At 40.9% G+C, this 17,847-nt stretch overlaps 1 protein-coding gene across 7 annotated transcripts in view; it reads right to left on the bottom strand.

The window, feature by feature from the left end:
• The window catches only part of TMEM50B (transmembrane protein 50B), a 43,789-nt gene that overhangs the window by 7,154 nt on the left and 18,788 nt on the right, over window positions 1-17,847 (bottom strand). For 5 of the 7 annotated variants that reach the window (XM_045036668.1, XM_045036667.1, XM_045036670.1 and 2 more), the window contains 4 exons: window positions 15,829-15,968; window positions 14,015-14,127; window positions 12,429-12,496; window positions 11,727-11,819 (listed from right to left, as the gene is read on the bottom strand). In XM_045036668.1, the coding sequence (XP_044892603.1) occupies window positions 11,727-11,819; window positions 12,429-12,496; window positions 14,015-14,127; window positions 15,829-15,927 (373 nt within the window). In that variant the 5' untranslated portion in view covers window positions 15,928-15,968. Of the gene's footprint in view, window positions 1-1,323; window positions 2,795-7,924; window positions 7,983-8,773; window positions 8,928-11,726; window positions 11,820-12,428; window positions 12,497-14,014; window positions 14,128-15,828; window positions 15,969-17,847 lie in introns of those variants that run through there. The other 2 variants (XM_023238792.2, XM_023238793.2) reach the window with 2 other exon arrangements.

The following is a 17,847-nucleotide window of genomic DNA, read 5'->3' as shown; positions in this document are numbered from 1 at the left end:
TGGTCTGAAAGTAGCCCCAAACTTTAGTAAGCTTTAAACGGAATCCAAATGAGAGTGTGATGACAAGAGAGAACAGGAAAACTTGGGATAACTTCGTAAGACTGGCAGAAGACAGTATTTCATGAATCTAAAATGGAACAATGAACAAACATGCTCCTGAGTTGGCGTTCTGATTGACAACCCCTCCATCATGGAAAAATGTTGAGAACCTGAGTTCAATGCATCCATGTCAAACCCCTGGGTGGGGTTCTTGCTCAAGCAGCCAATGTTACATGGCTTGATAACATCAATCTTTCAGTCTTCAAACCTGCTGCTTCATTATGCTGATACATGTCGAAATGTACATAATGGAAGAATTTAGCCTCTATTTTTTCATCAGTGGCAACAACAAAAGGAATATAAGGATCTTAGAAAGAGTGTAATAAGATAGAATGTTCTGGTAACACTGGTCTACACACAAACACCAAAAAGATTCAGATTCAACAGCCATTGAACCTGTTTGATAGGTTTTTTTATTTTTTATGTTTGGGAGAAAGAGAGAGAAAAGAGAGAGAGCATGGGCGTGGGAAGGGTAAAGGGAGGATCCCAAGCAGGCCCCACACTCAGCCCAACACAGGCTGGATCTCACCGAACTATGAGATCATGACCTGAGCTGAAATCAAGAGTCAGACACTTAACCCACTGAGCCACCCGGGTAGCCCCAGGGAGAGCTTTGTATTAAGAGAGTCACATGTATTTTTAAATGATTTTGAAGGACTCTACCTTTTCTAACTCACAATATCTGTAAGAGTGGATACTAACATTATCATCCCACCCTTTTTTTTTTAAGTGAGTAAACAAATAGAGGAAAATTAAATGATTTGCTCACAACTACAAAACAACTTCATGGCAGAATCAAGAATAAGGAAAACAGGAGCGCCTAGGTGGCTCAGTCAGTTGAGCGTCCAGCTTCGGCTCAGGTCATGATCTCTCGGCGTGTGGGTTCGAGCCCCACGTCGGGCTCTGTGCTGACAGCTCAGAGCCTGGAGCCTGCTTCGGATTCTGGGTCTCCCTCTCTCTCTGCTCCTCCCCTGCTCGCACTCTCTCTCTCAAAAATAAATCAACATTAAAAAAATAAAGAAAACTGCCACTGTTTTCCGGTGATTTTCCAGCACGCTGTTCGTTAGCCTTCACGCTAGCATGTTACAAACAATGAGTATCACGTATTTCTCTTTATGTTCTAAAGAGAAACGGCTTCTTTGACTGGATCCACTTGAATAACTGGAAAAGGAACAAGCCAATTTTTATGGTTCGTTTTCTCCAACTGATTTAACAAGATTGGAATGGGTGAGAAGTAGTATTTATTGCTACAAGTTACAAGAGGGTGGAAACAAATAGTCTTACAATTTGTCGGAAGCAAGACAAGGTTTACTGACATTTGGAGGAAAAGACAGCAACACGGGAGGAAATAACTAAACAAGAAGGTATCTAGACAAAGGCACAGCATTCCACAACCGCTTCATACTCTGTGCACAGGCCAGCCCTCTCAGAGAGGAGGGAGGTTAAACAAAATAAGGCTTACGTTAGGAGCTGATATTAATACCGTTACTATTATTCTGCCTTACAACAAAAGGTGCTATAAAATCCCTCTGGAGGAAGAAAAGTGCCACACAAAGCCTGTATTAACAAAGAAAAGCAAAAAAGCAATTAAGACCCAGCTATCCCCTGGACATCCCTCAGAGGAATACCCGCGGTGCAAAAGCAGCGTTTCGAACTCCGCAAAAGGAGGCTTCGACTGGAACGTGGACTTTGAGGTTAAAGATACATTTTGCAGGAAGAGTTGAGAGCTAGCGCAAAGAGACCCTTGCAGTCGGTAACTAAGTGGAGGAAAGGCCTAATTTTTCACTAGGTCGTAATCATTCTCTTTGGGAAGAAGTGCTTTATCTTGAGACGAATGATTCCGGTTTTTGTGATATGGTTCATGCTTTTAAACTGCAGTTTGGGTCACGCTTGATGCTGAATTTTGTAATGTCGGATAATAACAGCCTGCCAAGAGAGAACCCCATTAGATCATTGGAGCTGTTTTTACAAGAAGCATGTCGCTGGGCTCCCTTACGGCCTTTTCCCATCGGCCGTACGACACTGAGCTCGTCTGATCATGTATTATCCTTTCTCAGATAAAGTCATGTTACAGGCATTGTTTTTTGAAAGAGGATTTCAAACTAGTCCTTCAGGCATTTAAAAAATCTTCATATAAAAGTCCACTTCTTTAATACAGAAGAACAAACATTTTTCCTTTAAAAAAAAAATCTCATTTTTAAGCCAAAATAACTTACAACTTGCTGAAATACCCTTTTGAACGGTTCAGTGCTTATTTCAGATACATGGAGCTGTATTTTCTGCACGTCTTCAGAAATTCAAGATACTGAAACAAAACAGTTAACTCTAAGATGACATGACGACACAACGCTGGCTCAGTGACTAGGTCAAGGTCTAAGTCTTCAGGGATTAAAAAAAAAAAAAAAAAACTGATACCATCCCAGCTATATAGTTTTATATTATGTACATATTAACAATCTATTCAGTGATTAAAAAAAAAGACAGAAATTTCATAAAACTATTTCAAAATTCAGAGCATAAAAGTGTAGAGAAACAAAACATGTAATATGTAATATACAGTCTATTCCATTTGGCAATGTGTAAATTATGTTGAGAGAGAAAAACTTATCTACAAATAGAACAGAAACAAAGGAAATCTAAGAAGGGCTCTCAGGTCCACAGCTCTTCAGTTCTTCCAAATTTGTAGATCAGAGTGCTAGAAAGATATTAAAATAAATCATGAGGAAAAAACACAGGGAATGAGCAACAGTGGATTCATTTTCTAAATACGCTTTGACAAGTACCTCACTCGTTCCTCTGTTATCAATTTCTAAAAATAAAGACTGCAGGGGTGCCTGCGTCGCTCAGTAGTTCAAGCGTCTGACTGCTGATTTCAGCTCAGGTCATGACCCCAGGGTCGTGGGATCAAGCCCCACCTTGAGTTCCAGGCTTGGCGTGGAGCCTATTTGGGATTCTCTCTCTCTCTCTCTCTCTCTCTCTCTCTCTCTCTCTCTCTCTCCCCCCCCCCCGCCTCTCTCCCACTTGCATGTGCATGCTCGCTCTCTCTCAAAATAAATCAACTTAAAAAAAATAAAAATAAAAATAAAAATAAAGACTGCAATGGTGCTGGGTCTGAATGTGTTTGTTTTGTACAGCAGTTTGTTGACCTTGATGGCGGAGCTTGATTACACTTTATTAAAGCCTGGAAAGTTATTGGATAGGAAACTTGTAAGGCAAAGAGGCATTTCTTACAGTAGCAGGCATTAGGGCCCCTTTATATTGCTAGGATTCTACCACACCTGAGCTACAGTAACTGAAGAATCCTGAAACAGGCCATGCTGTAATTCTTCGTTCATTTAACATATAATTACTGTACCCTGAGGACTGGCTAGGGCAGCAGGCTCTTGGCTAAGTGCCAGGAACGTATGAGTCAAAGCAAGGCAAAGCAATAATAGAGCTGAGAGCCTGAGGGAGATAATCAAATTCCGACAGAAAAAAAAAAAATGCTGTAAAGGCGAGGAACCTGATACCAAGAGAGTGAATTAGAAGCAGCTGACCATTTTAGAGCGGTCAAGGTCTTCCTGAAAAAGTGGAGAGTGAGCTGAGATTTAAACGAAGAGTGGGAATGGCCTGAGCGAAGTACAGGGGAAAAAAGGAGAGGAGCAGACAGTGGGGACACTCTGGGACTATAAGGTGAGTTGTGGGCACGCTGGATGTATTGGATTTGAAGTGTCAGCCACCCAAGAGGGGAGGAGTAGGAATCTGAACACACGGTTCAGGCGTGGAGACAGCCATCTGGGACTCATCGGAATATACGCAATAACTAGAGTCCTGAGCATGAAGGAGCTCACCTAGAAAGACAAGAGGCGTGGAATGGAGCCTTAGAAACCTCAAAAGTCAGTGGCCAGTGGGTGGAGGGCCAACGGCAAAAGGAGGCAGAGGAAGGGTAGCCAGCCACGTAAGAGCTGTACTCCGGCACTTAGAAAGACCCAGCACATGGGAAAACTGGACAGCGACATGCAGAAGAATGAACCTGGGCCACTTTCTTATACCAGACATAAAAATAAACTCAAAATGGATGAAAAACCTAAATGTAAGACAGGAAGCCATCAAAAAAAATCCTCGAGGAGAAAGCAGGCAAAAACCTCTTTGATCTTGGCTGCAGCAACTTCTTACTCAACACGTCTCCGGAGGCAAGGGAAACAAAAGCAAACATGAACTACTGGGATCCCATCAAAATAAAAAGCTTCTGCACAACGAAGGAAACTATCAGCAAAACTAAAACACAACCGACAGAACAGGAGAAGATATTTGCAAATGACACATCAGATAAAGCGTTAGTATCCAAAATCTATAAAGAACTTATCAAACTCAACACCCACAAAACCCACAATCCAGCGAAGAAATGGGCAAAAGACACGAATAGACACTTCTCCAAGGAAGACATCCAGATGGCCAAGCAACACATGAAAAAACGCTCAACATCACTCATCATCAGGGAAATACAAATCAAAACCATGATAAGATACCACCTCTTATGTTCATGGCTAACATGAACAACTCAGGCAACAGATGTTGGCGAGGATGAGGAGAAAGAGGATCTCTTTTGCATTGTTGGTGGCAATGCAAGCTGGTGCAGCCTGTCTGGGAAACAGTATGGAGGTTCCTCAAAAAACTAAAAATAGAACTACCCTACGACCCACCAATTGCACTTCTAGGTATTTATCCACGGGATACACGTGTGCTGTTTCAAAGGGACACATGCACCCCCATGTTTATAGCAGCACTATCGACAATAGCCAAAGTATGGAAAGAGCCCACATGTCCATCGAGGGATGAATGGATAAAGAAAATGTGGTGTATATATATATATACAACGGAGTATACTCAGCAATCAAAAAGAAAGAAATCTTGCCATTTGCAACTCCGTGGATGGAAATGGAGGGTATTATGCTAAGTGAAACTAGTCAGTCAGAGAAAGACAAAAATCATAGGACTTCACTCATATGACGACTTTAAGAGACAAAACAGATGAACCTAAGAAGGGAAACAAAAAGAATATAAAAACAGGGAGGCGGACAAAACAGAAAAGACTCATAAATATGAAGAACAAACTGAGGGTTACCAGGGGGTGTGGGAGGGGGGATAGGCTAAATGGGGGAGGGGCACTAAGGAATCTACTCCTGAAATCACTGTTGCACTAGATGCTAACTAATTTGGATGTAAATTAAAGAAAGAAAGAAAGAAAGAAAGAGAGAGAGAGAGAGAAAGAAAGAAAGAAAGAAAGAAAGAAAGAAAGAAAGAAAGAAAGAAAGAAAGAAAGAAAGAAAGACAGACCCAGCACAGAGGAAGCACACGGCTGGCTGATTACCTTGCCAGGCTCTGAGCAGAACGCATAGTTGATGCAGTAGCCACAGCCCGCATGAGCACAGGCCTTTACACGGGCAAGGTTTCTGTTCGTCCGAAACTGCCCTTTCATGTGCCACAAAAGGCTGAATCTGAATGTAAATTTGATCTCTAAACACTGCCTTGAGATGTCTCCATGAAAACTTAATTGTATCCCCAGAAGGTTGCTGGTCACGTGCCAAGAAACGCACAAGAGAGCAGAAACTGTCAAAACATCTTTCAAGATCATGAAGGTCCAGGCCACGGCGCGGTAAGAGAGCAGAGGACGGCGATCTCCCTAAACGGAGGAAATGGGGCTGAGAGTTCAGGGAGGCCAAAGAGGTCAAAGAGCTGGAGTTTGTGAGGCAGAGCACAGACAGCTGAAGAGACAGGGAGCTGGGGAGAGGCACAGGAGGCCCCCGTGGAGTCTTCTGCTGAGTACTGATCAGTAGACGAACGTGAGCAAACGACCCAAGAGAAGGGAAAGAACAGCCCCCAGAGCTGTCACAGGGCTGGGAAGACGTTCCAATCTCCTAAGGAGAGTGGACAGCCTCACGATACACGGAGCATGAAATGTATCGCCTTAGTGAGGGGACAAATCAATCCTAGACTGGGGCTGCTCTCGTTCTGCCCACCAAAGCTTACAAAAGCAAGACTCCAAAGGGTCAAACTGTTTCCACGTGACCTAACTGCACCCAGGACAAAGCTCAAAAATACTTAAAGGGATGCCAAAATATCCAGCCCCCCACCAGCTGTATGCGAAGAAGCAAACAGGAGGAAAGAGACCCAAAATGAAGAGAAAGTAGAAATAATCAATAGGAACAGACTCAGAACTGACACAAGGAGATGACCATTGAAATAAGCTATAAACAGGGGCGCCTGGGTGGCTCAGCTCAGTGGGTTGAGCGTCTGACTTTGGCTCAGGTCATGATCTCACGGTTTGTGAGTTCGAGCCCCACATCGGGCTCTGTGCTGACAGCTCAGAGCCTGGAGCCTGCTTTGGCTTCTGTGTCTCCCTCTGTCTCTGCCTCTCTCTCTCTGAAAAATAAACATTAAACAAATTAAAAAAAAAGAAATAGATATAAACATACTTCGTATGTTAAAGGAGGTGAAGGAGAGCATGAGCATGTGAAGAAGAAATCCGGAAAATCAACCTAATGGAGACGACAAACACATGTCTGAGACGAAAGATCCACTGGATGGATGGGAGGAGTAGACACTGCAGAAGAGATTAGTGAACTTCAAGATGTAACAACAGAAAGTAACCCAAATGAAACACAGAAAGAAAACAAAAACAAAAACAAAAACCCCTAAGCCTTAGTGAGTGTGGGACGACTTGAGCAGCCCAACATACACGTGCCTGGAATCCAAGGAGAATGGGATGGACAGAAAAAAAATCTCTGAAGAAACCATGGCTGAATGCAAATTTGATGAACATGAAACCCACAGATCCAAGAAACTCAATGAACTCCAACAGAATAAACACGAAGAAAACTACATCACAGCACAGCATAATCAGATTCCTTAAAAACAGTGACAGAAACAAAGTCCTTCAAGGCTCAGATCTTCATGATTTTGGCAGGTGGTGGGGGGGTGGGGGGATAAATTTATAAATGATGCCTAAAATACCTATCTTACCTTAAGAGACATTTGTTCTGAAATGCACAGGATCTGAGCTTCATTTTAGGGTTTGTTTTTAGAAGAGTGCCCCTAAAAAATACTTTTAATATTGTTTTATTTTTATACTTACTTTTAGTTATTTTAAAAACTTAATTAAAAAAAATCCAATCTCCTGACCAGGTTTTGTATATGACATGCATGATATGTATTAATTCTGATTTCTTGCTGTTTTTCTAAGTTTATTTCTTTTGAGAGAGTGAGCGAGCACGCAAGCACGAGTGGGGAGGGGCAGAGAGAGGGAGAGAGAGAACTCCAGTGCAGAGCCTGACACAGGGCTCGATCTCAGGAACCATGAGATCATGACCTGAGCCAAAATCAGGAGTAAGATGCTTGACTGAGCCACCTAGGTGCCCGTTTTTCTTTTTTTAATAACGATTCTTGATACGTTTTTTTTTAACAGGCTGTGGAAGCAGTAGTCTGGGTTCAAATCTCGGCTCTGCAATTACTAGCTGGGTGTCCAGTAAGCTCTGAGCCTTATTTCCTCATCCGTAAAACAGGAACACCACCTGGTCCGTAAGTATTAAGTATTTAAGACACTTAAGTGGGAATTACAAAAGCAACATATATAAATCATCCATCTGAGCTCTCTGCTCATAGCAGGACCCCAATTAAATGGTTTTATGTAGGCCCTTAGACAACAGTGGAATTGTCACCTTTTAAAAGTTCTATACACTGTAATTGATTCAAGGGATTATATGTGTTCCATTCTGTATGTTGCTCTTAAAATGACGTGACATTTCTGTCAATGTTTTAGGTGTGATCAAGAAATTAGGCAACTTACCTAAAAAATATAAGTGCATTTTGAAAAAACACAGCTAGTCCTGGATAAACATCCGTATCTGCACATTCAAAGTAAAACGAGTTAGGAGATTACAAAAGGCGAACGGCAGTAACAAAGCATCTGTGCCATTCATAATGACATACTCTGTATAGTATAAAATACAGCTCTCATTCGTCAACTCCAAGAAACCTATAATGAAACTGAAGTAGGAGAATGCCAATCTCATTCTCCCAAAACAAAGGATTGTTCTCACTGTGGATAACGGACCGTGAACTTAATAGGTTTTCTCTTTCACCCAAAGTAACTGCCATGGTTTGAGCTTCACCACAAGTGCTGGGGAAGCAGCAGCTTGTCCCTTTACTTTCCAAGGTCAATACCGTGCTCTCCCCTAGCTGCGGATTTGCTTCCCATGGTCAGCTGTCGTCCAGAAGCAGATGGTCCTCCCCCTGACTTATCATCAGGTCAACAGTCGCCTAACACTAGGTCACAATGTCTATGTCATTCCCCTCCTTTCATCTTGTCACATAGACATTTTATCATCTCCCATTGTCACAAGAACAAGAAGGGGGACTAGTACAGGAGGTTTTAAGAGAGAAACTACATTCACATAACCTGTTACAATATACTGTTATAACTGTTCCATATTATTATTAGTTACTGTAATTAATCTCTTACTGTGTCTAATTTATAAATTTTATCATAGGTACTTAAATATAGGAAAATCATAGTATATTCAGGGTTCAGTCTTATCCACAGTTTCAGGGGGTCGTGGAATCTGACCCCTGTGGATAAGGTGGGAGACTATAGAAATACCAAACGCTAGAAAGATACACATTAAATTCTTGATGATCTTGTACACTTATTTTCTTTCATGAATTCAGGAGTTTTATTGTGCAAATATGACAGATACAAAATGCTATAAAAATTACAAAAAGATATAAAAACATTATAATTCATCATTCTGTTTTTTCACCGGATCTCCTCTGGAGGAAACAGCTACTATCTTCAAAGGAAGAGAAAAAAAATTGGAAATTACTTGAAGTTTTGTGGATTTTTAACTTTTATGAAACTGTAACTCCTGATTAAAAATATGAGAATTGATGGAAAAACCTTCAATTTTTAGCTTTCAATATCATAGCAAAAAATACAGCAGCATGGTCGAGAGCTTCAAGTCTGAGCCAGATCCCTGGATGTGAATCCTGACTCTACCAGCGACTAAATGTATGACCATGGGCAAACCAGTTACCTTTGATATGCCTTAATTTCCTCATCTGTAAAATGGGCATTTTAACAGCACCTACCCCACAGAGTGTGAGAAGTGTGTGACCATGTATAGTGCTTAGAACAGTGCCTGGCCCAGAAAGTGCTATATAAATGTTAGCAGCTATTATGATTAGTAACAGTTCAAGAAAAGCTGTATGGCAAAAGATCTGAAACATGGGTTAGAAATGCTCTCTGAAGTAAAAGCATATTCAGTTTATAAACAGAAAAGTACATATAATGCACACTGCCGTAGAAATAGAAAGATAAGATCCATAACTGAGAAATTTCTCAATGTGCACTAGTTATCTTTTTAAAATTTTTTTAAACGTCTATTTATCATTGAGAGAGAGAAACAGAGCACGAGAGGGAGAAGGACAGAGAGAGGGAGACACAGAATCTGAAGCAGGCTCCAAATTGTCAGCACAGTGCCCGACATGGGGCTCAAACTCACGAGCCGTGAGATCATGACCTGAGCAGAGGTTGGACACCCAACCGACTGAGCCACGCCTCAATGTGTACTAGTCCTTTAAAAATTAAGATTGAATTGGGCCACCTGGGTGACAGTCAGTTAAAGCATCCGACTTCGGCTCAGGTCATGATCCCGTAGTTCGAGAGTTTGAGCCCCACGTCGGGTTCTGTGCTGACAGCTTGGAGCCTGGAGCCTGCTTCAGATTCTGTGTGTGTATGTCTCTCTCTCTGCCCCTCCCTGGCTCATGATCTGTCTCTCAGTCTCAAAAATAATAAACAGACATTAAAAAAATAATAAAATAAAAACTAAGATACGATCAACAAGGGCACAACCTTTACAAACTTAGTACTTCCCGAAACACCTTCCAGAAGTTAGGATTTTTGCATGTCTTCACAGTAGAAACTGTCAAGTTTCACCTGTTGCTTGAAGGAACTAAGTAGACTTTCCAAGGAAATCACTAATATCACTTAGAGTCAGGGATAAAGTGAACTTAAAACACACTTCCCTATATGATTCCATTTATATGACACAGGCAAATCTACAAATACAGAAAAAGTAGACGAGGGGTTGCAGGGCTGGTGGAGAAGGTAGTGGGGAGTGACTGCTAATGGGCGAGGGGCTTCTTTTTGGAGTGATAAAAATGTTATAAAATTGAATTATGTAATGATAGCACAATTCTATACTAAAAACACTGAAACATATACTTTAAGTGGGTAAATTACTTGATATGCAAATTATACCTCAATAAAGCTGTTTTTAAAAAAGTGCTTTCCTTCACATGAGATTCATACTAGAACTGCGTACTCCATTAGTATTTTTAATTAACTAAAATAACACCTTTTAGATATATTTCATGAGTGGTATTATTTAAACATCAGTTAACCACTATTCTCTTGTACTGACTTATTTTGTGCCAAGGGAAAGACAAAGATTTCCAAAGATCAAACTATGAGACTTAAGGGGTCCTATCAAGAGTATTAAAAGGTTGGCTGTGGGTAAGGACAAGGAGATGTGATAGTTCAGCAGAGCAATAGATCCCAGAGGGACAGGGATCAGAAGATCAGACGATACCTTAAGTGTTACGTGTTATCTGAAACAGATTCTCGTCTTTGGAGTGAAGGGAGAGCGCCAGTGAAACAGGTTGTTCTGATGCTTCTAGAAGCCCGTGCTGAAACTGGGTCCTGACTTTCAACTCCACCCTAAAGGAAAGCTGTGGTGCCAGGAGTAGCCAGAAAACAGAACACCTGGGTGGGGCGAGCATGAATGTTTCTTCATGAAGACCACACGCAGGTTTTCAGGCTCGCCCCTAAAACACTCCCTTGTACCTATGACTGAAACATTGCGGCTGACACTGGGGCTCACACCCCTTATCTGAAATACTTGAGACGAGGAATGTTTTGGAATTCAAATTTTTTTCACATTTAAGAATGGTAACATGGGGCATAAATATCACACAGCCCCCGCTCTGTTTGGACCAGTATCCACAATCAAATGGAACCACATTCCCACAAGAAAACATCTGAATACTTATTCAACGGAATAAAACCATAAGGAGCCCCCTGTCAACTTAGGTCGGGTTTTGCTGCCAAGGTCATAAAAAGCCTTGACTTTCAGCACTCTGTGGATTTTAGAATTGTGTATAAGGGACTGCGGACCTGTACAGGTTTTGCACTTTATCCAACAACTTCTGTATCTTTACACAGTCATATCTTCAAGCTAAGTGAATAGTTACACTAAATTTTACTCCAGGTAGAGTTAACAGACTAAGCCAAACATAAAAGACATATCTGGGGGCGCCTGGGTGGCTCAGTCGGTTGAGCGTCTGACTTCGGCTCAGGTCATGATCTCACAGTTCGTGGTTTCGAGCCCCGCATCAGGCTCGGGGCTGACTGCTTGCTCAGAGCCTGGAGCCTGCTTTGGATTATGTGTCTCCTTGTCTCTCTGCCCCTTCCCGACTCATGCTTTGTCTCACTCTGTCTCTCAACAATAAATAAATGTAAAAAAATAAATTAAAAAAATAAAAAAGACCTATCTGAATCTCTATGAAATAAAGGAGGAAGAAATACTTACTTTGGGTAACATATGCACCAAAAAGAATCCACATGGAAGCAATAAGTGACCCAAACATCAACATGAAACCAATGAACAGCCAAACACGAGCACCTGCATGAAGAACAGGCTTTATGATTTCGCTCATTTCTGCACTCCGTCCTAAGAATGCATAACACTGGAAATACTGTTAACCTAACGTATATTGTGCACATCAAAGGCAGTCACATATTTGCATACACCTGCTGCAACAATTAACTGAATGACGATTTTAAAAACCAACAAAAAACTGAAAGGGGTTAAGCCACACCCGGAAAGAGAAAAAAGGAACATTACCTTTCTACTGGCTAGAGAAACTAACAGCCTGGCAAACTAAACTAGGTGAACTTCTACGTAATTATATGACTAAATTGATTAACTGATTAATTAAACCCCCAAGCCATCATTAGCTTTCCAGGAAGAGTAACGTGGAATCCAAGAGCCATTGATTTTAAATAATAATGTTTTATTCGTGTGAATATTTATTCAGTAAACATGACTAAAATAGTACTTCTGGCAGTAACTTTAACTTTGTTAAGGATTTAAATAACACAAGCTTTTTTTCAAAGTGCATTAAAAAAACCTTCTGTATAATCATAACTAGTCCTGTATAAAGAGACTGTTCTTTTCTGCTAATAAATCCCTCTTCTGCCAACATACATTAACGACTCGAAGGGCCTTTACCTGTTCTTCCTAAACAGCCGCTTTCATAGCTGTCACCTCTCACCTGAGCATTGGACACAGCATTTATCCTGGAACAACACAAAATCACCTAATAAGCTTTCATGCTGCTAGTATATTCACAGATATTTACATTCATTTAGAAGAGAAACATTTCCTACTTAAAGTCACTACCTGAATAACCGAACATATCTTTTAACTTCATGAATATCCTAGCGGAGAGAAATGTTACATGCCTCGTATTTGCCTAAACTACACCCAGAAGGCAGACTTAATTTTTAGAGATTACTATCATTTGTCTCCAGAGATTACGAAAGAGGGGCCAATTTTCTGATTTCTTTGACTATTTTAATTTATACATGAATGACTCAGTGTGAGTTATAGTTTAAGGTTCTCATTATAATCAAGAGTTGAATTTCTGTGCTAAAAGTCAAGTGATGTTCTCTGAACCATTTCTCAAACTCAGACATTTGGTCTATCTGTAATTAGTAGGCCCACTTTATTCAGCTTCTCTTGACATTTTTGTTAGAGTAAGGTGTGTTTATAGTAGAAATGTAGCCTTTTCTTAGCATCTTTACCGGATGTAAGTATTTCCATCTTCAGCAACTTTTATAACTCCTCACAGTATAAGGAAATTATGTAATCTTAACATAGTTTTTAAAATTAATAAAAGACATCCATGGAAAGTTTCCAAACTCTTTCATGAAGTGAGATTTAACAGATAAACCCACAAATGATTTAATAAAAAAGAAAAGCCTTAGAGCAGTCTCACTGGAGGCCAATCCTGCCCTTCCCCCAGCTACTGGCAAACACAGGTAAGCAACACATTAAAAAAAAAAATTATACTCCATGTTAAAAGTTGCACGTGTTGCAATATTCAAGAATGATCCACTATGAAAAAATCTAGAAATGTAACATTTTTTATTACATCTAAGATGCCACTCATCTTTTAAGATGCACGATTATTTTTTTTCACCACCAAGAAAAAAAAGATTATCAACTGTAATTATAAGATACCACTGACTATAAGAAGCACCCTGAGGGGCGCCTGGGTGGCGCAGTCGGTTAAGCATCCGACTTCAGCCAGGTCACGATCTCGCGGTCCGGGAGTTCGAGCCCCGCGTCGGGCTCTGGGCTGATGGCTCAGAGCCTGGAGCCTGTTTCCGATTCTGTGTCTCCCTCTCTTTCTGCCCCTCCCCCATTCATGCTCTCTCACTGTCCCAAAAATAAATAAAAAACGTTGACAAAAAAAAATTAAAAAAAAAAAAAAGAAGCACCCTGATATTCAGATACTCAAATATAAAAAATATTCTTGGTACTGATAAGTACTAATTGACCAGTTTAACAACATTATAAGGAGAAAAATCACGCTATAACCTTTATGGGTGCTAAAATGATAGTGATTAAATCCAACACTCATTCTTGACAAAAAAATCTTAATACAATGGGGAAAAAATATATATCTTTATGTTAAAGATGGATTCATCGCCATCGATTAAATTAAAAGGTTATCCCAGATAGCAGTAAACTATAAGGAGAAAATGTTTTTAGGAAAATGATCTTGAATTGAGAATTACCTTCATACTTACATGAAGAAAGCCAACGTGGAAAACACGCCACATGTGTGAAAGGCGTGGTTCAACTGCTCTGGCTTCGGGTACACCACAGCAGCGTCAATCATTATCCACCAACCTGTAAAAAACTTGCAAAAGAGTCCACGGCATTAGACTAACGCTAATCCTTTGGCTTGGCATGACACTTGCTCTTTAACATTCCTGTATTTCTACAGACCATACAATATTTCTAGATTGAGCTCTAGATGTTGAAGTAGAAAAAATAAGAATCACTTGTTTACTTACTCTTGGTAGCATATGAGGTGAAGTTACCTAATCAAATCTGTGTAAGATTCTGACGTTCTCTCAGTGCAAGATAAAGCAAAAAATTGTTACATGGGACGAATTATCCGCTTCTTTCATCCCCCATAATTCTGTGCACGGAAGCTCTCATAACTAACCTCTAGCTAACCAGATCCTGATGACCTGACATGTCTCATTCTCTCTAGAAAACATTCCTTTTTAATATGCCCGCGCTCTTTTGCTTCCACAAATGAGCTGTGTGCTTACCAAGGGTCAGTTATCATGTCTCCAGAACTATTTAAGCCTCTATCGGTTTAACCAATCATGTAATCTCATTAAATACTGTGTAACTGACTGAACAGGAAGGAGTAGGTCAAATGTGATGTTTCTATGTAAGCTACGCTGAAAAGACTTAGAGAAGTTGCTAAAGAATTCCACAGACAAATTACTTGCAGGGAACACGACCATAAAGTGCAAGAAAAGACTTAGAAGCATCACAGTTATCTTTACTTCCTGCTCTGGGTTATTATTTTTTTTTTCTATTGGACTTCAGGTGTAGAACCGTATACTGGAAGAGATAAATTTTTAAAAATGTAGTCGATACTGAAATTTGCTTCAGAAATTCAGTGAGGGCAGGGCGTGATTGATGGAATGCTGAAGCAAGACTGGTGGGGATAGTCTTTGAAGCTGGATGGTTAAGTATGTGGGTTGAGCAGGGCTCTTTTACTATTCTCCCTATTCTTGTTTACCGTACATGCTCGATGTTTTTTATAATAAAAGTTGAGGGGCACCTGGGTGGCTCAGTTGGTTAAGCGTCTGACTTCGGCTCAGGTCACGATCTCATGGTTCGTGGGTTCGAGCCCTGTGTCGGGCTCTGTGCTGACAGCTCGGAGCCTGGAGCCTGCTTTGGATTCTGTGTCCCTCTCTCTCTCTGCCCTTCCCCTGCTCATGCTCGCCCTCCTTCTCTCTCTCTCTCTCTCTCTCTCTCTCTCTCTCAAAAATAAATAAACCTTAAAAAAATTTTTTTTTAAGTTGAGAAAGAAAAACTGTTGGAAGAAAATTGGGCAAGAGTTTCTTCCACAAATTTCTTCCTCTCACTCTCCATCGGTGCTGCAGCTGGGGACAAGGAGCTGGTGCCCCCTCCCTAGAGCACTGCAGGGCTTCTGGCTCGGCCCCAGGTCCTTACTGCTGTCTACACATTCTGAACCTCAGTGAGTCACGACACTATTTGGTTATCAAATTCTCTGAGCCTGACAAGCTTAAAGGACATATACGTCTTGTATCATTAACTTAAAAATGCTACTGCCTATAATAATTGTATTATCACTTGAAGAAAAGGTACCAAGTTTAACGAATTTATAAAATCAAATGAACCCAGGGCCTACCATGTTTTGTTCAGTAATATCTAGAACTCGAATTAATTATTGATACAAAATAATAGTGAAATAAATAGTTCTGAAAGGGTATTCAGGGCCCAAAGGAAGCGACATTAATTTTCAGGGCAAAAAGTGAAGCAGAAATGTCACCAACCACGCTTTTTCACTTACCAGTACACCCGCCACCACAGAAGCCACGGCATTTCTTCTCTCACTCCAGTCAATACATTCACATTCTGGCCAACGGAAGTTATCTAGGAAGCCTGCCATGTTCACCCCGTAAGCATGGATTTTTCATTAAACTCTGTATTCTACAAATAAAAAGACAAAAAAAAAATCAATCGAAGAAAATGTTTTTATGTAGTGAAATATCTTTTCCTTTCTTAAAGCTTTGAACACAAATTTGCTTTCTGTCCAAACCTACGGTTACAAAAAAAAAAATTAAATACTTCAATGAATACCTATGGTCATGTACAGAGGACTGTGTTGGGACACAAGGGGGAGCCTACTATTTACGAAATGAGTCCGATGGTTTTGAAACACGTCTGCCAAGTTCTCTGACGCTTCCACTTCACTGAGAAGTGAATCTATGTCCCTCCCCTTGAGTTTGGGCCACCAATAAAAACGGGTGGACCAACAGAGTAGAGGAAGTGATACTGGGTCGCTTCTGCCATACAGCTTCTAGGAGTAGATAATAAAAGGCAGCGAGTGCAGTTTGTAGCTCATTTTCTAGAACACTAACACCAGAGTTCTGAGTTGCCATGTAAAGGGTCCAAGGTCACGATGCTGTGAGGAGAGCGTGTATAGGGATTCAGGCCCACAGCTCCCAGACACCAGCTGGCATCGACTGCCAGGTGTGTGAGCAGGCACTTCTGGGTGACTCATGTTCTGGCTACTTCATTACTCCCAGACTTTACGCTTTACGAAGCCCCAGGTATACGGTGCAGACACACCATCCTGGCTCTGCCCTTTGCCGATTCCTGACCCACAGAAACCATAAGCAGAATAAAATGGCTACTTTAAACTACTAAGTTTTGGAGTTGTCAAGAATGCAGCAATCGATAACTGGAAGGAGACAAATCATGTGCATAAAGAACTATAAGGGTACATACAACATGTCGTGAGAATTTTCAAGAAGAGTACGTTTAGATGAGGTGATCCAGGAACACCTTAAATTCCAAAAAGACAGGGGAAAAAACCCACAACTATTTGAAACTACTGAAGAGTGCTGAAAAGCGGGCAGAAACTGGAGGCAATTTAACCCAGGAAAGAAAACACAGTAAGACCCACTTTTATGCAGCTTTTCCCCCTGAAGAACTCCTAGTCCCCCCACTCCCACCCCAGTGATCTCTGTGGTATGTCATGGCTAAAATCTGAGCAAAAAATGCCACAGTCTTTTTGGCTTGAGGTATCAGAGGATGGAGTTTAGGATTATTAGAGCAGCTGGGAACTGAAAGAGGAAATCTTAGAAAGGGGCGAGTCACAGGAAGAAGCCCCAAACACTTTAATATGAACTTTCTTTAAATACCTGGCTAATCCCCAAACAGCACATGCATGAAGGAAACTCCAAGAAACTCAGCAAAAAAAAATAGCTGTAAGGCTAAAAGAACTAAACAGAGGGGCGCCTGGGTGGCTCAGTCGGTTAAGCGGCCGACTTCGGCTCAGGTCATGATCTCGAGGTCCGTGAGTTCGAGCCCCGCATCGGGCTCTGTGCTGACAGCTCAGAGCCTGAGGCCTGTTTCAGATTCTGTGTCACCCTCTCTCTGACCCTCCCTTGTTCATGCTCTGTCTCTGTCTGAAAAATAAATAAAACGTTAAAAAAAAAAAAAAAAAAAAAAAAAAAGAACTAAACAGAGAGTTTCCATGCTCCCCCGCTGCATGGTATTTTAGAGTTTGAGTTCCACCAAATTAGAGATTAGTAAACACTTTGGGATTACTCTCTAAGTGTAAAACCAAGTGTCTGCAATTTCAGGGTGATCAGCCAGTATTTTAACTGCCCAACAGAACAAAAAGTGACACTCCAGATGAAGATAACTGAATTGAGAGAGTCTATAATGTATCATTCACAATGTCCAATATGTAGTTAAAAAAAAAATTACTAGACAGTCACACAAGCCAGGAAAAATGTGATCTGTTTTCAAGAAGGAAAAAAAAAAAAAAAGCAATGAATAGAAATAGACCCCAAAATGA

This window comes from Felis catus, chromosome C2 (assembly GCF_018350175.1).
Source record: "Felis catus isolate Fca126 chromosome C2, F.catus_Fca126_mat1.0, whole genome shotgun sequence".
NCBI classification, from domain to species: Eukaryota; Metazoa; Chordata; class Mammalia; order Carnivora; family Felidae; genus Felis; species Felis catus.
This window is presented reverse-complemented; position numbering and strand designations above follow the sequence as displayed.